This window comes from Corvus kubaryi, unplaced genomic scaffold, assembly GCF_017639235.1.
Source record: "Corvus kubaryi isolate FWS band 111438036 unplaced genomic scaffold, C.kubaryi_AGA036_p1.0 split1-37355, whole genome shotgun sequence".
Taxonomy (NCBI): Eukaryota; Metazoa; Chordata; class Aves; order Passeriformes; family Corvidae; genus Corvus; species Corvus kubaryi.
In genome coordinates, this window is record NW_024582078.1 from 4,384,264 (window position 1) to 4,405,070 (window position 20,807).

Consider the following 20,807-nt stretch of genomic DNA (forward strand, 5'->3'; position numbering starts at 1 on the left):
GAGCAGGGTGCTAGGTTGGCCATATACAAGTGGCACAGGATTTGGGCAAAAACAGCATACCCTTTGATTCCCTGAGGCAATAAAGAATTGACATAAGAGAGAACTCAACAACTTCTGAGAGTAACTGTCATAAAATACTGCTGCTATGTCCCTCCATTCCAAAGGTGATTGAAGGCCCTGCTTTGACAGCAGCCTATTGTATACTCATGAAATGGGCACTGTCTAGGTGGCAAAACTGAAGGCAATAAAAAATAAGCATATATTTTATTAACCTTTCCTTAGACTTACACAATATCTGAAACCTACTAATTGAGACGGAAAGTGAAAGCAAACGACACCATTTGATGCACACCACTGATCTCTGGCAAACAGCATGTTTGCACACTGCTCATCTCTGACGAGCAACCTCAGCATTACAGAAGCACGAGAGCAAGCCTGGAAGATGACAGAAAGGAAAAGTACCTTTTCCATCTTATTTACATAATTACTTACAGGGCCATGTGCTGGCTGAAAAAGGCTGATGAATTTAGGCATAACCAGGGATGCAGAAGAGATTAATTAAAATAATCCTTGAATTGAAGCAAGGATTTCTTTACAGATTAGAAGTAACTTAAAAACATAGAAAGTAATTTGTATGCAATTTAGTTTGCCTAAATTTGACCTCAGCAGTCAAAAGGAGAACTTGACCTGCACTCAGGAAGTATCTGTTTGCTACAGATGAAGGGAATCTGCTCACCTTGCTGAGGTCATGGGTAGACTCCTGCCTGTGGACAGACATTCCTTGCCCACTTCACTTGCACTCTTATTCAAAAATACCCACATTTTCCAACAGGAAACTTACCATCATACTTGGCTAAAACTGCCTGGACGTCTGCATAAGCCTGTAACTCCAGAAGAGCCTCCAGGAGGTTTTCATGGATATTCAGCATACTCAGAAGTGGAAACTCTTTCATCAGCTGCAAATCAGTAAAGAGAAATAAATTACATACAGTATTGCAGTTGAATCACTGAAATGCTTAATAGAAATCAGTACAATAATCTAGGATTTTTCAATGTTCTGTTGTCTCAGAGTGTTAGAAACAGGCATGGAAGCAGCATGAAAAGAATTGCATCATTTCATAAAATCACAGAACGGTTTGGGTTGCAAGCAATCAAAGCTCATCTCATTCCAACCCCCTGCTACAGCAGAAGGGCAGGAACAGCTGCTACTAGACCAGGTTACTCAAAGCCCCATCCAATCATGATGTGCAAATCTCATGGGAAAATAATTCGATTAGATTAATTATGATGCCTAGGAATGAACTTAAAACCCTCAGTTTGGACAATGTGACTGAAAACAGTGGTTAACTCAGGTTTTCTTTACTCTTACTTACATCTCTCATCATTTTTACTGCTTCTCGTATTCTTCCAAGTTTCCTGGCACACATAGCTAGTCTCCTTTTCACATACACCAATACATTGGTGTCTCTTCCTGATTACAAAGACAAAAAAATATTAGTCTATCAGTTTCAATCCTTACCTCTCCTAATTATAGCTTTAGTTTTACATTTCTGCTCACACAAACCCAAGAGTTAATGTGATTCAGAGTCCTTACTCAGCTGTGCTTCATGCTGGGGGCTCTGGGAATGGCAGTTCTGAGATTTTCTGTAAATCATTTCTCCTGCTTTCAGAGCCTGCTTGAAATATTTCTCAGCATCCACAATAGTTGTTGCTTCCTCCTCAGCCAGAAGGACATACGCAGTAGCACAACTGAAGTAAGAGAAAAACCTACTAGTTATTTTGAGGGAGGACGTTTAGTATTTTTATTAAGTGTTAGAAGCATTAGAAATGGGCAAGATTCACTTATGTTTAAGATGTAAGCATTGACAACATTTAAGTTTCAAAATACTGATGTGAATTCAAAGGGGGAGTGACAGGAAAAAAGCAACCTTTTCCATTCTACAGAAAAAAACCACACCTCCCCCCTGCATTTGGAGAAAAAAACAAAGGAAAAAAATGCAAAAGTAAGTTTAATTCTTTTCCTTGAAACTGTAAAAATGGTCTGTAGCTGTCTGGAAAGGTTTTTCTTTGTTTGGTTTGCTTTTGCAAAATCAGGAGATTTAAAAACATTTTATGCAAAAATAACAAGACAACATAACAAAGCAGATCACAGTAGTGGGGGAAATTCTTTGGTTTATGCTACAGGATTTTTAAATCCTTTACAGGAGTGGCATCTGTGAATTCTGAACACAGTTCTACCACAATGCCATCTCTGAAATACATGATCTCATATTCAATTTAGACGATTCCACACCTGAATAAGATTTCTCATTTGTTATTGCCACTAATACAACGATTTAAGAAAAAAAGCAGCACAAAACATGTTCTTAGTAGAACAGTTCAGTACTTCAGTGCAATTTACAGCCCCATGTGCGATTCCCAGTCCCAAAAGTTCCCCTTAAGCCCTTTAGAACTTTGCTAAAAGTGAATTACTAGATGAAGAAACTGATAGTGCGCTCACTATCCTTCCACTTAATCTTTCACACTAGAAATACAGCAACTGGATTTATAAACTTACTCATTGTTCAACTCTAGAGCTTGATATGCTGCTTTAATCCGGGCTTGCGGGCTCCTCTCTCGCCACGCTTTCTGCATAACTGTAGGAAAAAACACGGAAAAGCTGGTGAGGGACATGGACACCTGGGAAAGACCTGGGAGCCAGTGGAGGCAACACCGGCTGCGTGGAGCCAGCTCTAACTAACATTCCCTTCCGGTCTGAAAATTCTTGTTTGCTGTATGATTGTTACAAGAAAGAACAAACAAGTGTTTCAAATTCAGCCTGCTCCTACCACAAGCATCGAATTTTCAACAGTTCATTATGCCCCAAATTTAGTTTAAGAAAGCAACACCACCAGGAAGATTCCTCACTGACCATTTCACAACTCCTACACAGAGCACAGAAACAGCTTACATAACCAGGCAGATGTACAATTTCTGAATTGCTACAGATTTTCGGAAACATTTTCCAGAACTTGTTGAAAGCTTGGCAGGAGCAATTGTTAAACACAGGTTCTTGCATAGACCTGCAGAGAACTTAAAGCTTTCAAACAGAACTTCAAAGAAAACAGTGATGGAGTAAGTGGCATCTTGCACAGGTAGAGTTTTGTACTTAAAATATTAAGTTGGCCAGAGCAGCTGTGGCTGCTCCATCCCTGAAGTGTCCAAGGCCAGGCTGGACGGGGCTTGGAGCAACCTGGGATAGTAGAAAGTGTCCCTGCCCATGGTAGGGGGTGGAGCTGCATGGGCTTTAAGGTCCCTTCCAAACCAAACCATTCTGGGATGCTGTTCCACGATTATTTTTAGACAACTGTCAGATCATAAAGGGTTAACAATTTTAAAAAAAATTTACAAAGCACATTTGAGTAGCATCACACAGCAAAGCCAATTCAAGATACACAATTTATCAGCTTATTAGCAAGTGTTCTAGGGAACAAGTAAAAAGGGTGAAATCTACTCAGAAGTGTCCTTTGAACTACAACTTGAATTCAAAATTATTTCAGTGCAATGACTCTAAACCCCTCCTCACCATGCGTCCATTCGGGAAACATGGAAAACACAAACTGAAAACCAACTTCTAGGAAAACAACAGACTCAGAGCTACCATTTTCAATGCAGAATTATTAACTTTCACACTAAAAACCAGTTCTGAAAGAACTCCAAAACCTTAGACTCATGGAGTTCTATATCTGGCCTATCTCAAGGACGATAAGAAAACTGAAGAATCTATACATGTTTCTTTTGGAACAAAACCTCCTGCTGTCCAGCAAGAATAACGTGGAAAAATATTTGAGTTTTCTTTCGGAAACAAAATATTAGTCTTGGCTCAGCAAGCGAGACAATACACTCCCTTTTGTGAAATAAAAACACATCTTTCATATCAAACATGTCACAGCCAGCTGACAAGGAACACCTCTGGAATGTGACAAACTGACAATAATTCACACCCACACCGACAATAACCAGGTAAAGAACATTTTCTGCACGAAACATGTGGAACACAAGGAAAAAAAATCTGGAGACCGCACTATTCATTACTAAGGTTTAAATGAGACCACATTTTGGCTGTTGAGAATATAATCCAGGTTTGCAATATTGTGTTAATTATTTGAAATGTGTGAGATCTTAAAAAATGTCAGGACCCTGACAGCACTAAAGTTGTAGAGAATGCACAAGGTAAAACATCTTTCCACTCAATTTCAAGGTCAGATTGGATGGGGCTTGGAGCAACCTGGTCTAGCGGAAGGTGTCCCTGTCCATGGCAGGGAGTGGAACGAGATGGGCTTTGAGGTCCCTCCCAACCCAAACCCCTCTGTGATTCTATACATCTATTAAACCTCTTCAGCAGTTGAGAAAGGCCACAGTTTCACAAAATATTTGACATGATAACGTGCACTACTTTGAAGTTCACTAAAAACACGCACTTGACACTGCCCAACACTTACACACCTTACACAGACGTCAGTACCTGTATCCGAAGGCCGAAGGACATCCGTGTCACATGTGAAGAAGGTTTGATGATCTTGAGCAGACAAATTCATGTCATAGTAAGTAAGAGGCTCCTTCCCAGTCACCCACATGTACCTAAAACAGCAGAAATTTCAGTAAGAGGCATTCCTAGCAATCAGCAATGCTGATACCAAGGGGATATCTGATGTGCCTAGTGCAGAAAATCTGTAATAATAAAGACTAAAGCTACTGACACAAAGTTCCAAGTACTACTGTTCAATAATCTGTAAAGTTCTAAACAACTTGGGAACTGGCTTACTAGAAAGCAGCTTTTTCCATGAAGTAACACTAGGAGACTTACCATATATTTTAAAAGAAGAGAATTCAGATTGAGAATCACTGTCTCAACCTCCAAATTAAGTTTTTTTCTACTTTACTCTCAAAAAAACCCTGATATTACAGTAATATTTTTGTTCTTAACATTGAAACTGCCAAAGCCTGGCTTGGTGCCTTTTAAACACAGGATTGGCATCAATCACCCCTATAATCTTGCAGGTCTCCAGCTGTCTCCTGACATTACCAGTGCAAGCTCTGTGAGGAAGTCATGTGCATGCCCCCGATTAATTTTAACAATATGCAGTGGAAAGCAAGATAATTAATACCTGCTATACTCTGCCCCTCTGAATAGATTGAGAGGATTTCGCCATACTTTGCACTCTGGGGAATAAAAAAAAAAAAAAAAAAAAAAAGTACTTTTTAAATTAAAAGCACAGGAAATATTACCTTGACGTTAAAATGCAGTAACACAAAAACACTTGTGCTTTCAAAAGCTGCTTTTATTTTATTATTATACAATCATTTTCATAAACTTCTGCTATTCCACAAATATTTCTGCTCCCCAACATTGCTGGGGTACAAAAGCACATGGTGGGAAGATTGAACACCGCCATGTACACTCATGCAATGTTTACCTTGCACATATTTACAGTAGTAAATAACTAATGTTACTGAAAAGTTTTAGCTAAATGTATAACATTTTCTAAATCATATTTTTAACAAGGAATGGCTTAGAGCAAAAATACATTATTATTTAGTTTATTTTTACCACTACTAATAAAGCACTTTGTAAGATGTAGGTTTTGTCCATTCTTTACAAGCACTAATGCAGAGGCAAAGCCATTAAAAGCCACCTCGAAGCTTAAGGAAAGCTGCTGGGACACATCAGGAATCACCTGGCATATTCTGCCTGCTGGTCTCATTCTCCCCCGCCAAGAAAGCTGCCGGGGCTGGGGGGCTGTTCTCTGCACCCCCGATGAGTGGCCTCAAATGGCTCACAGAAACCTGCTCAATGAAAGATGTGCCGTATTTCCGGAAGTGCCACCACTCAAACACCTGTCACAGGAGAAAAAAGCACCAGAAACTTCCTTAGGTGATACCCTTCCAGCAAACACGAGAGCTGAAGAGTGTTCACAGCGAGTACATCCCCTTGCAGATGATCAGGGATGGAACTTATCTCCAGAGTGACACTAATGATCTGGTTTGGCCTGTCTTGTCATGCAGGATCACTCACAGAACATGAAAGAGATTGGAAAAAAAACAGCAAAATTTTAGTCAAATGTTATGTTCCTCCCTCCCCAGGTCATTAGGGTAACTCATAAACTCTTTCAGTAGTGCCTGTATAGGGAAACTGGGAACAGAGGCAAAAAACATTATATCCTCTTTTTCTGGTGAGGATATTTCAAGCTGTAGCCCTACCTGTAGTACCAAATTTGTAGTATTCAACACAGGTGTAGTTTTTTCATTTCACAAAAATAATCTAAAAGAATAAAGGACAAAACGGCCCATTAAACTGAGATGTTCTGCTAACCAGAAAGAAAGAGGCTAACAAAGAGACAAGGCTAAGTTAAGAGAAATGACAGTCACTTACCAGAAATTTTGGGCCAAAAATACTACTACCTCTTTTTGAAGCTATTAAAAATACTTGCATATCACAAGCCCTCAAGGACTACACCAAACTGTCAGCCCTAGACCAACTTGGATGCTGTGCCTGGATCAGGCACTGGTCTCTTCTCTCTGGTGACCAAGGGAGCAGCTGGAGCTGTGTCAGGGGAGGTAAACAATTCTGGGATTCCATACAAGTTATTTTCTCAGACTCATACAGTCCCAACATACAACACACAGCAAAAGAGTTGTTACAATACGTCAGAGAAGTTCCTTTCCAGCACAAAGGCACCCTCTAGAGTCTGATACTCATTCCATTTACCCCTCATAAAGTCATCTGAGAGGTGCTAAAGTTGTTTAAAAAAAAGAAAAAAAAAAAAAAAAGGACTACTTACAAATATCAGTCCAGATATAAAAGATGAAGTCACTGTAAGGGCAAAGTAGAATTTTGGAGTCAAAGTGCTTAAGAACATGGTCGCTGTTAAGAGAAACAAAACCAAAGACTTAACAAGCAGAACTGAAAAACAAAAATAGCTTGTCTATTAAAGAATGCTGAATATCATGGAAATCTACAGTACACTATAGGCCCAGGAGCTTTATAATGCTACATTGCTAGGGGGAATCCTCACCACATATTATTTTGTTTGTAACCACCTGTGACAGTTAATTTTTATACCAGATTTTTAAAAAATCAGTGTACATTTCTAGATAAAGCATCTTACGGTTTCACCCATACAGTGGCTGCTGGACCACAACAAGCCAATTTAACATACTATTTCACTTTAAGACAAAACCATGCTGTTTTGATGCAAATTTATATTCAGTACTAACATATATTTTCCAAAGACCTCTCCCTCCTGCTATCAAGAGCATAATGCAGGAAATGTAATTATCTAGTGGTGCTCTGACCGTGGTTTGGACTCAAACTGCACATCAGCCTTGTCACCTGCCAGCAGCACAGGTTGGACAGGGACAGGGGTGGCCAGGGCAGGGCTCCAGCCTGACAGACCTCCAGGTGGGAGCACACAGCAGCACGCAGGTGGCACCGGGGCAGTGCCGTGGCTGCTTCCAGCTGCCCCAGGACTGCACAGTCCTCGGCCATGTCCCCAGCCCTGGGGGCAGGTGATGAGCCCAGTATGCCACTGAGCAAAGCTGGGATGCAGGACCAGCCCACAGGCACTGCTGGGACATATTCACAGAATCAAAATATCAATTAGTTTGGAAAAGACCTTTTCGAGTCCAACCTGTGACCAATCCCCACCTCGTCAACACTGTGACCAGAGCACTGAGTGCCAGGTCACCGAGTGCCCTGGATACTACCAGGGACGGGGACTCCACCATCCCCTTCCAATGCCTGACCACCCTTTCCAAGAAGAAATTCCTGCTGATGTTCGACCTGAACTTCCCCTGGCCCAGTCTGAGGCCGTTCCCTCTCCTCCTGGCCCTGTTCCCTGGGAGCAGAGCCCGACCCCCCCGGCTGCCCCCTCCTGTCAGGGACTTGTGCAGAGCCACAAGGTCCCCCCTGAGCCTCCTTTGCTCCAGCCTGAGCCCCTTTCCCAGCTCCCTCAGCCGCTCCTGGTGTCCCAGACCTCCCCCAGATGCGTTCCCTTCTCTGGACACACTCCAGTCCCGCAACATTCCTCCTGAATGGAAGGCCCCAGATTTGGACACAGCACCTGCGGAGCCAGTACCCAGCAGAGCGGGACAATCCCCCCCCCCGGTCCCGCTGGGTACACTATTCCCAATACAGGCCAGGATGCTCGGGAGATCCGGGCCGAGCCTGCCCTGCCCGCACGCCCGGCTCCACAGGCAGGGTCCGCCTCCCCCCGCCGCGCCATCCGCCCCGGCCGCCCTCACCCGCGGCCAGGCCGTCCCGGAGTCGCACCGGCACCCGCAGCACCGCGTATAAGAGCCCGAGCCCGGCGGCCACGGCCAGGAGCCCGCGGGCCCAGGGCGTCGCCGCCCGCCGCCGCAGCTGCTCCCAGCGCCGGAACGCCGACGCCGCCCCGGGGCACGGCGGCCCCCGGCCGCTGCCACCGCTACCGCCACCCTCCGCCATCACCGCCGACGGGGCACGCCGGGACAGGGGCGGGACAAGCACCGGGGCGGGACTCCGCCAGAGCGGGCAGTCCGTTCGCCGACCCCATCACCGCTGCTCCAGGGCGAAGCGGGGACTGATCGTCGCGCACACCACAACCGGGATCCCTGGAGGCTCCGGGAGGCGGCAGGTCCTCCGCTGCCGTGTTCCCGGTAGCGAAAAACCTGCCCGCTCCTATGATGGCGGCAGCACGGCATCTGCCCGCAGCTAAGATGGCGGCAGCCGTGCTTCCCGTCTACACCTCCCGGCCGTCACAGCCGACGGGGCACGCCGGGACAGGGCCGGGATGACCAGAGCGGGGCTCCTCCAGAGTGGGCAGCCTGTTCGTAAAGCCCATCACCGCTACTCCACCCGAGCACATCCCACACGATGAGCGGGAGCCCCGAAGGCTCCGGGAGGCGGCGGCTCTATCAGCCGGTACCGCGAGAACCCACCCGTTTTTATGATGGCGGCCGGGCGGCGTCTGCCCGCAGCTAAGATGGCGCCACCAGCGCTTTCGGCCCGCCGCCCGGCTCTCCCGGCATGCGCTGCGCGGGGCCGGGCACACAGCTGCCAAGATGGCGGACCTGGAGGAGCGGGTGTCGGATGAGGAGAAGGTAAAGGAAAGGGGGTGGCCGCTCCCCCGCTGTGGGCCTGCGCCGCTGCCCCCGGGAAGGCGGTGGGTGGGGAGTGGCGGGCAGGCTCGTCCGGTGCCTGTGTGCCGGCCTGCGGGTGCCTCGGGGCGGGCGGGTCCCCGAGAGCACCGGGCCGCCGCCGCCCGGGTGAAGGAACGGCCGTTCCTTACCTCCGAAGCACTTTGCCTTCCGATTTCTTCATTGCCTCGGTGCAGCTGAGGTTTAGGTTGGACATCAGGAGGAGTTTCTTAACAGAAAGGCCTGTTAGACGTTGGCAGGGGCTGCCCAGGGAGGTGGTAAAGTCCCCGTCCCTGGTGATGTTCGAGGAACGACCGGACGTGGCAGTCAGTGCTCTGGTCTTGTTGACAAGGTGGGGATCAGTCACAGGTTGATCACTCGATGATCTTGGAGGTCTTTCCCAACCAAAATGATTCTGCGAAAATGTATTTTCTGCGCTTCTTTTCCCGAATCAGCTAAGTAACGAGCGTGTCTATAAGGTCCTTTGCAACTTCTTCACTTCCTAAACACCCTCCGAGTGTGTCGGCGCGTTTTCTGCTCGCCCCAGCTGCTGACAGGAACTTTGATGTAGAGCCTACAAATTATGCTGGGTGGAAAGGACTAAGTAGGAGCAAATAGAGCCATAATTATTTTAGGAAAGGGGGAAATGAGTAGTTCCTCTTATGTAGGAATGTGGGAAAGTTACAGACTGCAGGTTCTGTGCCAGGTAACACTGTTGTCTACAAACAGTAGTTTTAAAATACACTGTTACTCTTCCTTACATCATAGAAGTGTTAAATTTAGTGCTTGCTTTGTTTTTTAACATTATGGAGGAGTTGTTCAGGCTCGTGGATCCTCAAGGATCCTACAAGTCCAGAGGATGCTTTCATTTTTCCCTTAAACTGCAATTTCAGCTTCATTTCAGTGACATCATTTGTGAAACAAGCAGAGCTTTAAAGATGAAATTAATCCATTAGTCACTATTTTAGGTGATGTTGTTTGAAATAAGTATTCCAGAGCAGAATTGATATGGCTTTTAGAATATAGCTTGATTCAATTTCAACTGCCTCCACGCCTCACACAGGCAGAGAAGGACAACCTTAAGGGAGGATCTGAAAGAGAAACATGCAGCAAAGATTTACTGTAGTATCCATTTTGTGACTATTCAGATGAGTCTTGAACTTTATAAATGTTATTTCTTTTAAGTCTTAATTTACCAGTACTTTAAAGCAAAGCAAAAAACCCAAAACCATCAATTGAGCAACAAAATGAGTTCATTCCGTCCTTCAAGCTTCACTCCTTTATTCTCTATGGGCATATTTTTGGTAAGAGATTAATTTCTTAGATAGGCTGGGAGAGCTGGGGGGTGTCCAGCCTGGAGAAGAGAAGGCTCCAGGGAGACCTTAGATCCCCTTCCAGTGCCTAAAAGGGCTCCAAGAGAGCTGGAGAGGGACTTCGGACAAGGGCCTGGAGTGACAGGACAAGGGGGAATGGCTTCACACTGCCAGAGGACAGAGTTAGATGGGATATTGGGAAGAAATTCTTCGCTGTGAGGGTGGGCAGGCCCTGGCACAGGGTGCCCAGAGCAGCTGTGGCTGCCCCTGGATCCCTGGCAGTGCCCAAGGCCAGGTTGGACAGGGCTTGGTGCAGCCTGGGACAGTGGGAGGTGTCCCTGCTCATGGCAGGGGGATGGCACTGGATGAGCTTTAAGGTCGCTTCCAACCCAACCAGTCTGTGATCCTGTGATTTTCTTTTAAGTTCCTCTGAAATCTCCCCTGTTTTGCTCTAGTTCATTCTGCTGCCATTTTGCCAGTTTAAACTAGCGGCTGAGCAGCTTCCCTTCCCCTCAGACACTTTCCCCATTTTAGAAGCAGGAAGTTGATGTTGCAGGCTGAAATGGCACCTGAAATGGCGCCGGGGGCCAGGAAATGGGGCAGGTTGCAGAAAGTCCTATTTTGGTGTTTCTGCAGAGAAGCATCCTGACACCGCCCTGCAAGAAGCCAGCTCTGAAAACCAACAACTGTTCAAGTGCTTGACATTTCAAATTAATCACTCCCCAGCCTGTTTCCTGCACTCCTGATTTCAATAGTTTAACTGAAATGGTTTGTATTTTATTGCTCTGTGAGAGGCAGGGCAAGGGGTAATTATCCAAGTGAACACTTTCCACTTGCAGCCTTTGCTTTGATCAGAACTGGGTTTGTAATAACATTTGATTGAAGTGCAGAGGCCTTTCTGTGTTGATTTAGTTTTGTTCATCCTTCCAAGTGAGAGAATTTGTGGAAGACTGTAAAAATCTCTCACATAACACTTGGGGGTTTTTTCTGTTTGTTTGTTGTTTCTTTTTCCCATAAGGATTTCGTTACGAGAATCCATTGATCTGAAGGTCAGCCTACTAAAACAGTGACCCCTTTGCGAGGGTTTCATGTTCTGCAGCCACAACATCATTGCATAAACTTATAAGATATTAAATTTTATAAGTTTTTAGGGACCTTTTTTTGCTGTATGTTGAAGCACCTTATAAAAGAGAATCTGTTCATCCAGGGAGTTAATTTGCAGGGTGTATTCCAGGGCTGTCCTCCCACTGAGAGGCATCCTGGCATTAGTAGTAGATATTTAGTGGTAGTGTGAGAGCTTTAGCACAGTGATATTCCGTGCTGTGCTTACAATTGCACTTGCTCAGAAAAGCACATGGTGTCATTTCAGAAATCTTTCAGCCTTTTGGGGCGGACTCTGAGCGAAGTCCACAGAGGATATAGAGCAGCAGGGTCTCCCTAAATTACTGCCAGGCTCTCTTCATCATTGCCCAAATTTCTGACAGTGAAATTTGACAATATTATGGTAGCAATCTGTCCTAACTACAGCTCTTTAAATAATGAAAGTTTTAAAACAGTTTAAGACTCCATTTTTGGAATTGCTGTATACTTACCTACCTAAAACCAGAAAATTAAGAGAAAATGGTTTTATGTTCTGCATTGTATCAATTACACAAGATACTGTCTTTTTAATGTTTTCCTTGTATTGCTCAATTACTTCAGGCACAAAGAATGTATATCTGTTTTTCGAAATCATTGCTAATTTGGAAGATGATCTATTTTTATCTGAAGCTCAATCCAGTTAAAGCTGAGTTGTTACTTGATCCTGTTGGAATAAGGCAATTTTAAAGCAAAGCAAAAAACCCAAAACCATCAGTTGAGCAACAAAATGAGTTTGTTCCATCCTTCAAGCTTCACTCCTTTATTCTCTATGGGCATATTTTTGGTAAGAGATTAATTTCTTAGATAGGCTAACAAACCTTTTGTTTGGAAAAGTGTTTATTTCTTTTCGTGGCTTGCTTTAAATAATTATGCAACAAACAATACAAACAATTTCTGATTAAAACAGGGAAGACTGTTGAGAGAAGTGAGTTATTTCCAGCTCTGGCAATAACTCAGGTGAAGCAGTTGGATATATACACACAATTCTTGTTTTGCTGCTCAAAATGAAAAGTAGAAGGTAATCAGAATGGTAATGAGCAATTCTGCAGTCACTTTCAATAAATGTCTTGTTAGACTGGAGAGGCTCATTGGTCGACTTTGTTAGCTGGGCTTATCAGAGGAAATGTGATGTTTTTATTATTCTAAGGGAGAGGTTTAATTTTGTGGCACTTCCTCTTTCATTTCTTCCAAGATCTTTCTATTCCCTTTGGTCCTGTAAAAGCCATAAAAGATTTGATAATGAAAACCATAAACTCCTACTAATTCCAACAGAATCAATACCCGGACCACCTAAATTCTAACAGTGCAAGACATGTATATTGGATTTCAGAACACATTTCAGTTTTATTACACTTTAGAAGAGACGGGGCTTTCTTTTCCAGATTCAAAGTCTCTGGACATTGAAAGTCGGCCTTTTCAGTTATTTATGGTATCATTCACAGTTCCACATGCCTTCATAGAATCCCAGAATGATTTGGGTTGAAAGGGACCTTGAAGATCATCCAGTTCCACCCTTTGCCGTGGGCAGGGACCTTCCACTAGACCAGGTTGTTCCAAGCCCTGTCCAGCCTTGCTTTGAATAGTCTTATGAGAGACTATTTCTATCTTGACAATGCATGTCTAGATTTCTCCCTACATCTGTCACTTTAGAGTTGGTTTTGTTGGTAAATTGCTTCAATATGTATGAACGCAGTAAATTATCTTTTGTCTTTAATTACTTTTCTGCTTCATTGTAGGTGCGTATAGCTGCAAAATTCATCACTCATGCACCCCCTGGAGAGTTCAATGAAGTATTCAATGGTAAGTAATGAAGGAAAAAATGATCTGTGATGTTTTCTTCACGTTTTATCTATTGTAAGAATCTGAGGCCGTGTCACACCATACTGCTTTTACGGTTAAGTGGCTAGGGAAAGCATGCAGTCCTTCTGGACTACTTCTGCTTAATGAAATTATTTAATCATATTAATGTTTGCATTTGTACAGTTGAAAATAAAATGCATAAAGAGAAAAATTTTATCAAAAAATCCAGTAACCCACCTGAACCCTTTCTTCTCCAGATGTCCGGTTATTGCTTAACAATGACAATCTTCTCAGGGAAGGAGCAGCACAGTAAGTACTAAGATTTCAAACACAAGTCAAATTACCATCAGAGATACTTCTGGTTTTTTTATACCCACCATTCTGTGACAAAGAAAACCATTTGCTGTATTCAGAGCAATCTTCTGTACTTCCTTACCCCACTTAACAAAATATATAATGAAAGGTGTGGATGATTCTTTTTAAAAGCCCTAATTTGGAATTTGTGCTGTATAAAACTGACAGGAAGGCACTCTGCCAAAGAGTTTAAATCTGCAGCAGCAGAAATGTCTGATCATGTTGAATCATCTGATTTATAAAGTAAGCGAAGCCTGAAATAGTGAGTAATTCATAGCCTAAATTTAGAAAAAGAACTGCCCTCAATAAAAAATTTTCAAAATATATTGTTTACTTCCACAGCTTCATCAGAAGGTGCTTAAAGCTTTTTGATGCTAAGATTTTATTTCAAGCTAGGTGACGTGTCAGTCAGCAAGTCTTTACGTAAGAAAATTGTTGTAAATTTATTTACCTTGCTGCTGTCTAAATTGTAGCTGGGGTGTTCCTGTTTTGCCTTGGCTTGCTCACATTCCTCCAGGCTACCTGCTGTTCTACTTTTGAACTCTGTATTTTCCTGGTCATCCCTAAGTAAACCTGCTTTTAGACCTGGTGTTTATAGCTATCTACAGTGAAAGGTATTGGAAAATCCTTTAACAGTGCTCGTGTGTATTATTTGCCCAATTTAAGTTGATGTTTGCTGGAATATAATCACACAGTGTACTTATTCTTGAGACAAAATAATTGTGCATGAACAGCTAAAGTTCATGTTCTTTTAATCCTCAACAGTGCGTTTGCACAGTACAACATGGATCAGTTCACTCCGGTGAAGATAGAAGGGTACGATGATCAGGTAAGAGGAAACTTTGTACACTTGAGGTTTGTATTACTGCACTGTGAAAAAGCAATAAAAATGTTGTTTCGTCAAGATGTTGACTCATAAGTCAACATCACCATCAGCTGACTCACTCATTCTGCTCACAAGGTGCCGCCTCTCCTCCTTCCCCCACATATCATTATAATGCCAAACTTTCTTCTGTAAGAACAAAGCATAAGCAAAATATTCTCTTTAAGTCCTGTCTTGTACTACTTAGTAAGTCCAATTCGTTGTTCCTTAAAGCTTCATGCTGAAGTCACTGGAATTTTACTTAGGAGTGTGAATGATTAAAGATTACTGTCTATTTAAAGCTCACTCGCAAGCCCTTATGTTGCTACTTGCTTACAGTTCCTATTGACAATTGATAATAGATTCCTAATAGTTTGTTTATTTTCTGCAATTTTAGTCCGTTCCCAGCTACCCTAAAAAAAAACCGCTATCTTTGTTTATACCAAATCATTGATTTGGTGTAATGATTATACCTAATACTATCCAGTCTATGCCAGCAAAACAAGTTGTTTAGGGGGGTTTTTTTAACTTTTTTCTTTAGAACAAACAAAGTCGTAGGGAAGCCAGAAAGCTGCCTGACCATCTGCTCTGTTCTCTGAGCCAAGCTCTGACCCAGCTTTTGTGGTGTTCCAGATATGTTTATGGGAGGCAGATATTAAGAGGGCTGCTCATAGAAATAGCTTTGATGAGAAAGTTACAGTACAACCTGCAAAAGAAAAACCCCACCCCAAAAAAGCCAGTATTTGTGAAGCCAGAGAATTATGGTGAAAAAGAAAAAGGGAGGGAATGTGCAATGCTGCTTTGCTGTCTGCTTTAGTTGGTGTATTTTAGAAGTAGTCACATCTATATACCCTTCTTGCCCAGAAGTAGAGCTATTGCAACATGGAACATGGCAATAAATGGTAGATTCCAGAGTAAAATTCTCTGTTTGCTCTAGAAACAGAGAAGGAAAACAGCTAAAATAACTTCAAAAGCAAAGCAACCTGCTTATATTGTAAGGATACCCAATTTTAAGCTAAATATATACATTATTATAGTTCAGCCTTTTCTGGAACAGAAGTCTAAGTGCAGAATTACTGTGGAGAGCAGCAAGTTACCTTCAGCCTCACAACTACTACTATTAATTTAAATTATTACTGAAAGGCTTTGTTTTCTTTATGTGATCTTGTAGCTCAATGAAAGAACCTATTATAACACTGATATGCAAGTAGGGAAAAATGAGAAATAACACATCTATAGCAGCCTAAATGTATCATCATTTCAACTTCTTTTACAGGTCTTAATCACAGAACATGGTGATCTGGGCAATGGCAGATTTTTAGACCCAAGAAACAAACTTTCTTTTAAGTTTGATCACTTAAGGAAAGAAGCAAGTGATCCCCAGCCCGAGGACACAGAATCGACTTTAAAACAATGGAGAGATGCCTGTGACAGTGCACTGAGAGCCTACGTCAAAGATCATTACCCCAATGGCTTCTGCACTGTTGAGTATCCATATTGTTTCCCTGAAAGTGTATTGCTCTGAGTCAGTCAGTTCTAGAGCCGACTGTGCTGGGCAGAGCTGTTGGAATTCTCCATCCTCACTAGTATTTTGGCTAACTTTGGAATGACAGGTTCCGAAGAGGGTGCAGCTATCTTGGTATGCACACAGTGGTAAAGATAGATTAGACATTTTTCATAGGCATGGCTGCCGAGCACCTTCACACCTGCAGGTAATAAAATGCCTGCCAGGGGAGGTGTTGGACAGTGGAACTCGTGGTGCATGTTCCCAGTGAGGTACCACCACAGCAGCCTCCACCCTGCTGCCAAGAACAGAGATTAAGAATGGCTTTCCTTAGCTCTTGGGCCTTTTTAACTCTTTTTCTAAATACAGGTTTATGGTAAATCTATAGATGGACAGCAGACAATTATTGCCTGTATTGAGAGCCACCAGTTTCAGCCCAAGAACTTCTGGTAAGACTATTTCAACATAGTGTGTTTTCTTCCTTTGCCTAGTTCCTCACACCAACCTATCCTACTATAGCTCTGACACGGTCTGAAGGACAGGGAGTTTTGGGCTTCCCAAGAAGTTCTTTTCCTTCTGTAGTGTTTTCCTTGCAGCCCCCTTGGCACTTATCAAAACCCTTCCTGTGACCTATCCAGAGTAAAGGCATTAGCAGAGCTGGATAGATAATCCTTTACATCTCTGGAGCACAAGTGCACTGGAGCTTCTTTGTACTGAAGCTTCATCATATTCAGCTGGGCTGCTGAAATTTGACTCTGTCATCTGAAGCACTAAATCCTTGTGTAGTAGTGGTGATAAGACAACATCAGAAACAACTTACTCTTGTTAGTTTGGTTCTTTTTGCTGTTACAGCTTCTTGGAAATAGTTTTTCATGCTTTGATTGCTTTTAGGAATGGGCGTTGGAGATCAGAATGGAAGTTTACCATCACACCACCAACAGCTCAAGTGGCTGCCGTGCTCAAAATCCAGGTGAGTTAATTTCTCCTGGCAGTAACAGAAGAAGCTGCACTGTGCTTCTCTTACACAAATGGATTGGCTCAGAATGAGATGCTGAAATGCAGCAGAGATGTCCTTCTCAAGTCAGTATGCTATTAAACTAAGCAATTCAAGAAATTAATTCTTAAATCTAGTATTTCAGGAATAGTCTCAGATATGGCCTGTGGTTTATTATGTAGCATTACCATATAGGCCTCCACTTTGCTTCACTTCATAGGGCTAAAACCTCTACCTTGAATCTTTTATATTTGCTCTTAGCTCTAGGTGTTTACTGCATTAACATAATCTTGAACAGTCTTGACAAAGAATGAAACCTTTTAGAAAATCCATCCTGCTTTTAGTCTCCACGTAAGCAGAGAAGACTGGCACAATGCTCTGTTGTGCCATTTTAGTAGCATTTGGGGGCTCAGGAATTCTGTGATAAAACGTTCATTCTATCTCTTTGTCCAGGTCCATTACTATGAAGATGGCAATGTCCAGCTGGTTAGTCACAAAGACATTCAGGACTCTGTACAGGTGTCAGTAAGTATGCTAAAAGATCCTTATAATAAGCAACTGTTTTATTCCTTAAACAGCTCACAAAGCATGCACTGCCATGACTGCAGTCTCTTGACTTTAAAGTAATTTTAGGGTGAACATTCAATGTAGTATTTAGAGTCACATAGGAATCCCAGATTCCCAATTGCTTAAAATTCAATCTTATTAGAAAGTCTCTGTTGGAAAGCTTCTCTTGGAAGTTTGGGTTAAAGAGGACAGAATATGCTTCTCTATCTCTGTGCATGGGAAAGGAACAGTAAGAGACATACACTAAGGGGAAAATAAGAAATCCTCTAGTATGGTAGAGGGAGCAACAGCTGCAAAATGACTCATTTTACCATGAAGGTCCACGTCCCTTTTGCTCACTAGGGTGCAGCCCTGTTCCAGTTCGGAGCACAAGCTCTACCCAGTACGTCATAAGTGAAAGGAACCCAGCTACAACCACGAGGCACAAGCTGATGATGTTACCCACTTTATCTGTACTCAGCCTATCATTTGAGAAGAAACCTATTGTGTAGCTTATCTAAGTTGTGCTTCAACATACCAACTTTTTTTTTTTCCTCCTTTGCAGAGTGATGTCCAAACTGCTAAGGAGTTTATTAAGATCATAGAAAATGCAGAAAACGAGTACCAGGTAAGATCAATGGTAGTTAAATAAACCATAGAATCATATCAGTCTCCATTTGCAGTTAATGAAAACATGGAAAACTGACCTCTGGTTCTGTTTCTGGCTGAATCTGGTATTCACTGTAAGAATTACTTAGAAGAGGGCAGCAGTATTTGTTTAAACAATATAGTTATAAAGCTGTAACGTTATAAAGCTGTGTTATAATTAACTATCAAGTTTGCTGTATGGTTTTTTAAAGGGTTACAAATGGTACCTGGAACAAGCATGGGAGGGGAGTGGGTGAGTCAATGTATTTTCCTCTGTGACAGTTAAAAATACTGAGGAGGAAATTTGTGCAACAGCTTTTACATTGTCCCAGCCTGTGTGTAAGGAGACTCAAAAGAGATAAGGCAGTGAAAGACCTAAGGAGATGCTGCTGCATTACAGGGAACGTGAATAGAAACCCTTTGACTTGCACACACACTGGTGACTACATTATTAATTTAGTTAATAGTGTGCCTTACACCTTACAGAAAGGAGTTTGTGGCTTTAACACTGAGTTGAGCTTTCTCGTAGTGTTTTATGAGTGCCCTAACCAAATCTACTTGCACTTGCAGACAGCAATTAGTGAAAACTACCAGACCATGTCAGACACCACTTTCAAAGCCTTACGCCGGCAGCTGCCCGTCACCCGCACCAAGATTGACTGGAACAAAATCCTCAGCTACAAGATTGGCAAAGAAATGCAGAATGCTTAATGCAGAAAGAAGGAGGCGTATGAAACGTTTGTGTGCAAAAAAACAAATGTGGTCCTATGCCAAGTAGATGGTTTCTAAACCAGAGCAGCATTTTTTAGGGCTTTCAAAGTTAACAGGTTTTCTAGCCTGAGAGGGAACTGTGGAACAAATAGTTGTCTTTGTGTTTTGTGTTTTCTGCCACATAAACTTCCTGTGGTAGCTGCATTTAATAGGTCATTTAAATTCAGCCATTCATGGCTTAGAAGTGTAGCTGTTTTCAGTCACTGGCTGGAAAACTTCCTAGCTGGAAAAGCCCTATTATTACCCCAGCAGAGGGTGCAGAGTGTTCCCTTCACCTGTATCCAGCACTCCAGGTATCCAGTAAGTTTGTCAAACCTGCCAAGAGCTCGTGGCACTGCAAAACACAGTAAGTGCAAGACAGTGAGTCCTCGTGTACCCTTGTTCCCAGCCTCCACAAAGCAGATGACTGCAGGCTTAGATTTTACTGTAGAAAATGAGTTTACAGGATCCTTTACAGAATTCCCTACTCACCCAGCTCTTCCAGGGACGTAACCTTTTTTTAATCTGAAGATTTGAGCCATGTTCCCTAAAAGTGAACATCTTTGTTCTCCCCTCCCTTGTGTACGTACGGTTACCAGACATCTGCATTTTTACAAGATGCATCACTGCTGATCCACAAGGGCTGGATGGTGATTAAAAATGCAGATGTCTACAGAATAATAGGTATGTTGTGCTTTAATGCTTTGTGGCAGGTTCATAGATTTGTATCACAGGTGTATGGATGGATAGTGTACAAAATAAATAAACTTGCACCAAAGTGAGAGAAAAAATCCTTTCCATTTGTCTCAGTTTTGGACAGTTTCTTGTCATGTTTAGAGGGGATTTTGGAGTGAATCTCTTCTACGTGCATGCTCTGCGTTACTTTTTTCCCCCCTCTAACATCAAAACTAGCAGTCCTAACAGTTTCTGTGAAGGAGAGGATGATGCCTTTCTCAGATCTTGGAACATGGATTCACTACAAAGTGAACGTCCTCTGGTGAACTCCCTTTGCTTTGTTTGCACTTGGCTATCACTGGGCGCCTTGCAGGTTCTGGTTTTTAAACTGGCTCATGTCTTCCTGTTTTTAAATACACAAAGGAAAAAGGGTTGGGAAGAGAGGGATGGGGTTGCCTGTGCATTACACTTCAGGTTTTGCACAGTAATACCACAAAACAAGTGTTTATCCTTTGTGAGTTTTATCTAAATAAAATATATTTGTATTTGCTGCTGAGACTGACCATTCATCCCTCAGGCATCCTCTGTATCAACTAGTCTAGTGCAAATACACCAGTCTTTGGTTAAAGCCATTTGTGTGTGTTCTTTCATGGTCTCACTCCTGTTAATTCCTAAAGGCTAGGAAGTGGTGGAGTCACCAACCCTGAGGGTGTTCAAAAATGTGAATGTGGCACTTGAGGACATGGTTTAGTGGTGAACACGATGGCAGTGCTGGGTTCAGGGTTGGGCTTTGATGATCTCAAAGATCTTTTGCAACTTTAACAATTCCACAATTAAAGCAGGGATGGTATCACTCCAAACCCATGGGTGATGCTCCCGCCCTTGTATACAGACATGGGAACTGGACAGCTGAGCATCCAAATTAAAATAAAAACAGTCGCAGAGCTTTAATGCAGCTCCTCCCTGGAAAAAACTCAGCAAGGAGGTAATTCCATTCATCCTCTGTGTCTTACTGTAACACCTACGTCAGACACTCCTGGTCGTATCCTACACGGGACAAAGCAG

General features: G+C 42.9%; 2 protein-coding genes across 9 annotated transcripts in view; one reads left to right on the top strand and one right to left on the bottom strand.

The window, feature by feature from the left end:
- Positions 1-9,571, bottom strand: part of ST7L (suppression of tumorigenicity 7 like) — a 23,786-nt gene extending 14,215 nt beyond the window's left edge. For 2 of the 8 annotated variants that reach the window (XM_042013550.1, XM_042013546.1), the window contains exons 1-9: positions 8,284-8,715; positions 6,822-6,904; positions 5,718-5,877; positions 5,148-5,202; positions 4,505-4,620; positions 2,558-2,636; positions 1,595-1,749; positions 1,374-1,471; positions 842-956 (exon numbers count right to left, since the gene is read on the bottom strand). In XM_042013550.1, the coding sequence (XP_041869484.1) occupies positions 842-956; positions 1,374-1,471; positions 1,595-1,749; positions 2,558-2,636; positions 4,505-4,620; positions 5,148-5,202; positions 5,718-5,877; positions 6,822-6,904; positions 8,284-8,485 (1,063 nt within the window). In that variant the 5' untranslated portion in view covers positions 8,486-8,715. Of the gene's footprint in view, positions 1-841; positions 957-1,373; positions 1,472-1,594; positions 1,750-2,557; positions 2,637-4,504; positions 4,621-5,147; positions 5,203-5,717; positions 5,878-6,240; positions 6,302-6,821; positions 6,905-8,283; positions 8,721-8,958; positions 9,038-9,308 lie in introns of those variants that run through there. The other 6 variants (XM_042013551.1, XM_042013552.1, XM_042013549.1 and 3 more) reach the window with 6 other exon arrangements.
- On the top strand, positions 9,017-20,374 carry CAPZA1 (capping actin protein of muscle Z-line subunit alpha 1). The gene is made up of 10 exons (XM_042013559.1): positions 9,017-9,120; positions 13,346-13,409; positions 13,667-13,718; positions 14,529-14,592; positions 15,902-16,108; positions 16,499-16,578; positions 17,021-17,099; positions 17,577-17,648; positions 18,235-18,297; positions 18,888-20,374. The coding sequence occupies exons 1-10, from the start codon at positions 9,082-9,084 to the stop codon at positions 19,026-19,028; spliced, it is 861 nt and encodes a 286-aa protein (XP_041869493.1). The 5' UTR covers positions 9,017-9,081; the 3' UTR covers positions 19,029-20,374.
- Positions 20,375-20,807: the final 433 nt, after the last annotated feature.